This window comes from Nestor notabilis, unplaced genomic scaffold (assembly GCF_000696875.1).
Source record: "Nestor notabilis isolate BGI_N333 unplaced genomic scaffold, ASM69687v1 scaffold21369, whole genome shotgun sequence".
NCBI classification, from domain to species: Eukaryota; Metazoa; Chordata; class Aves; order Psittaciformes; family Psittacidae; genus Nestor; species Nestor notabilis.
The window spans coordinates 411-3,642 of NW_009945327.1; the positions used below are offsets into that span (position 1 = coordinate 411).

The 3,232-nt window shown below is 44.6% G+C and overlaps 1 protein-coding gene across 1 annotated transcript; it reads right to left on the bottom strand.

Annotated features, from left to right (window-relative positions):
• Positions 1-1,733: 1,733 nt before the first annotated feature.
• LOC104412195 (protein mab-21-like 1) lies at positions 1,734-3,226 on the bottom strand. The gene has a single exon (XM_010022827.1). It carries the CDS (start codon positions 3,039-3,041, stop codon positions 1,962-1,964), a length of 1,080 nt encoding a protein of 359 aa, XP_010021129.1. The 5' UTR covers positions 3,042-3,226; the 3' UTR covers positions 1,734-1,961.
• Positions 3,227-3,232: the final 6 nt, after the last annotated feature.

Consider the following 3,232-nt stretch of genomic DNA (forward strand, 5'->3'; position numbering starts at 1 on the left):
AGGGGGGTGCGGAGTGACCGTCTGTTACAGGATCTTTTTTAGCCTTATCGCTGTTAATTGCGCTGGGAAATGTTAGAAGAGAAAAAATAGGGGAGGTACTTCGGGTTTGTTTGTTTGTTGTTTTTCGTACAGAAATATCATAAATAATTTTCAAGAAAATTCTACCGACCTCGTCTGAATATGTTTGTAATATGGCGATTTCTCTTTGGAGAATAATTTCTCAAACTCGGAACTGTCTTTGCGGTGCTGGGGAAAAACACCAACTATCAGAATCACTTGGGATAACGGTTTCGTTAGGGAAATATTTCCCAGTGGAAACAGTTGCTAGTGGATGTTACACAAGCGATCGGCCTCTTTCAGCACTTGTTGACTGTCAGGGTACTAAACCGGTTTCGCGTTGTGGTTCTGCGTTTTGATTTTAAAGCCGTTTTAAGGAAAGGCAGAGTGAAAAGGACCAGGCGCTGCGGTATGGAGAGGCGATGTTGGATCACTTGCAGTTCTCTAGGCACACACATGTTATTCCCTCTGAATGCCCTGGGAGCACAGAGGCTTGATTTCTAGGAGTGCAACTGGCAATCTTACCACGTTCATAACGGATTTGTAGGTCAGAAGTAATATTGTTGTTCACTTTATTGGTGCCAGCTTGAACCTTTCACCTATAAATTTTATTTTCTTCTTTATTACTACTTGTGCAAAAACGTGAGTTTTATCAGGCTCACTGCTTGGCTTACTCGGTACACTGGCTACTGCAGGGAAACGTTGTTTCCTCAGCTTTGTTCAACACCAAGCACTAACACATCAGTGCCATATAGTAAACCTTTCAAAAACAGATTTCTTTTCTGACGGCTGAAAAAGTGTTACTGCATTCATAACAACATCGATGTCTGACAGATGCTGATGGTCATCTGGAGCTAAATACTAATGTGTCTGGAGGACCAATATTTCCCTGTTCTATAAAACTATCAAAAATGCAAAAATCAGGCGGCTGCCCTGAAGTTTTCAGCTTTACAGGGTTTAAGCAACTATCCACAGGAAGGCAAAATTCACAAAACATAGGTGCCTCTGATTTTTCAAGTAGAAAACTTGAGCCAGTATTGAAACACTTACCCATATGCATTTTACTTCATTTATTAGCTTGTAATTAAATAAATCAGCAACAGAAATTAAAATCTAAATCACAAAAGGTAATTATCCAGTGTATTTCAAGTGCATTTTCAAATATATAATTCCAATATTCAAGCGTTATTATATAAGCAGAATCCAAATTTCTTTTGAATATATTTAAATAACATTTCAAGTATATTTATGGAATGTTAGAAATAGACCAAGCAATATATATGAAACGAAATATGTAAACTTCTTAAGTTCAGACACTTCCAAAGACAATTAACAAAAGTACCATGATAAAATCTACCTTTTTAAATGGAATCTTCTCTTTAGCAGAAAATGTCCTTGAAGTATCCAAAATGGCAATTTAACTTCTGTTCACCAAATCACAAAACACCAACATCCACAATTTCAAAGACAATGTGAGATCACAATATTTGATACAAATCAAAGGTACATTAGGGTTTGTTCAGATGGCATATCCAAATAGCTTTTACTCACAGTGGGTTTACCTAAAAATACTGGGGTTTGTTATAATCCGTTGGTACCGTTTCTAGGCAGAATGGTCACAATCATGTTAAATTACGGCCAGTTTTCTAGGTATCATACTTTTTTATTATTATTGGTTTCCATTTTTTTTTTTCCTTTCACGGGGAACTGCAAAATTGTGACGAAGAGAAGAGAGGAACAATACTTGCTGTTGTCATTTGCTTTTCTTTGTGAAGAGCCTAAGCTATATTCCTTTTTAAAAGAGAACATTATTTGCATTGTCAAGTGGAAACATTGGACTTTTCGAACAGGCAGCTTAAACTTCATCGGGAAATTGTCGCTCGGGCGGGTTTTATAGTTACCCTCTAAAGTTTCTCCAAACTTTTCGGGTTGGTAAGTATTTCCCTAGCCAGTCGCCACGTTTGTTTGGCCGCGTTTTCCAGGGCCGAGTGAGGTTTGCCCTGAAAGAGGTCTAAGTTGGGCAAGAAGTAATGCGGGCACCTCCTGCACTGGAGGCAGGAGATGAGCTGTAGTAAAATCCCGTTGAGCCGGTCCCCCAGGCACGACTCGTCCCAGTCCGATTCGCGGGGATGCTTTTCGCACTCGTAGGAAACCAGAGTCTTCATGTGATAATTATTCAGGGGCTGGCCCGGCAGCTCCAGGTGACGGTCCCGTAAGGTTTTGAGGATAGAGAGGCATTTCTTCCTGCAGCCGCCCATCTGCAGTCTGTTCTCGGCTTCCGCGAACTGCAGCACCCAGGCATCGCTCTCGGCCGAGCTCTGCTTGCCGGCCAGAGAGTGGCACTCCTTGGACAAGAGGTTGAAGCCTTCCGCCTTGACCTCGGCCACCCTGTTGGGTCCTGGCCAGGGGATGTGGGGGAGCGGCCAGTGGGCAGCGCTCCGCGGCCAGATCCCCGTGCACTTGAACGCCGGAGTGATCTGCACCACGTACCGATCCCTGATCCTCAGCTTTACTTCGCTGGTGTCCGCCACCATCTTTACCACGTCTCTGTAACTGCATTTATCCACGGCTTGAGCCACCAGAGTCTGAAATCTGGACCGGATTTTGCGAGCGGAGAGGTAGCCAGACGCCGTGATGAACTCCACCCAGAGGGACATACTCCTCTTGCGCCCGTCGCTTAACTTTAACACAGCGCAGCCCGGCAAGGAGCCGTCGTCCACGAAGTTGAACACCCCCATTTGGTTCAGGTACAGCACGACTTCAAACTCCGTGGGGGAGATAACTTCCAACCCCTCGTAGCGATTGTCCATCTCGTTCAAGGAACTGATGAAGCGAGGCTCCTGCACCTCCACCTCCTTCAGCACGTCCGACACCACTTTGCAGACTTCTCGGATCGTTTTGGCGATGGCAGCTTTCCTGGCTTGGCATTTCTCGTTGTAGTATTTATTCAAGTGATACACCAGCTTGGCCTGGGCCGCGATCATGTTGGGGCAGAGATCCGGGTTGTATACCGGAGTCTCGCAATAGGCTGTGGGATCCAATGCGGCTGCTAAGGCTGGAGCCAACTTCAGAGGAGAAACAGGCTGCCGCACTCTGAAATGTAACAAATGTTTTTCAAAATGCGCCGGGGCTGCTGCTCCTCAGATGCTCTCTTCCTGCTTTTTTAGATCAGCCG

What these genes read in the sequence shown, in the direction of transcription:
- LOC104412195 (XM_010022827.1), bottom strand. Translation starts at nt 3,041, where the DNA reads ATGATCGCGGCCCAGGCCAAGCTGGTGTATCACTTGAATAAATACTAC.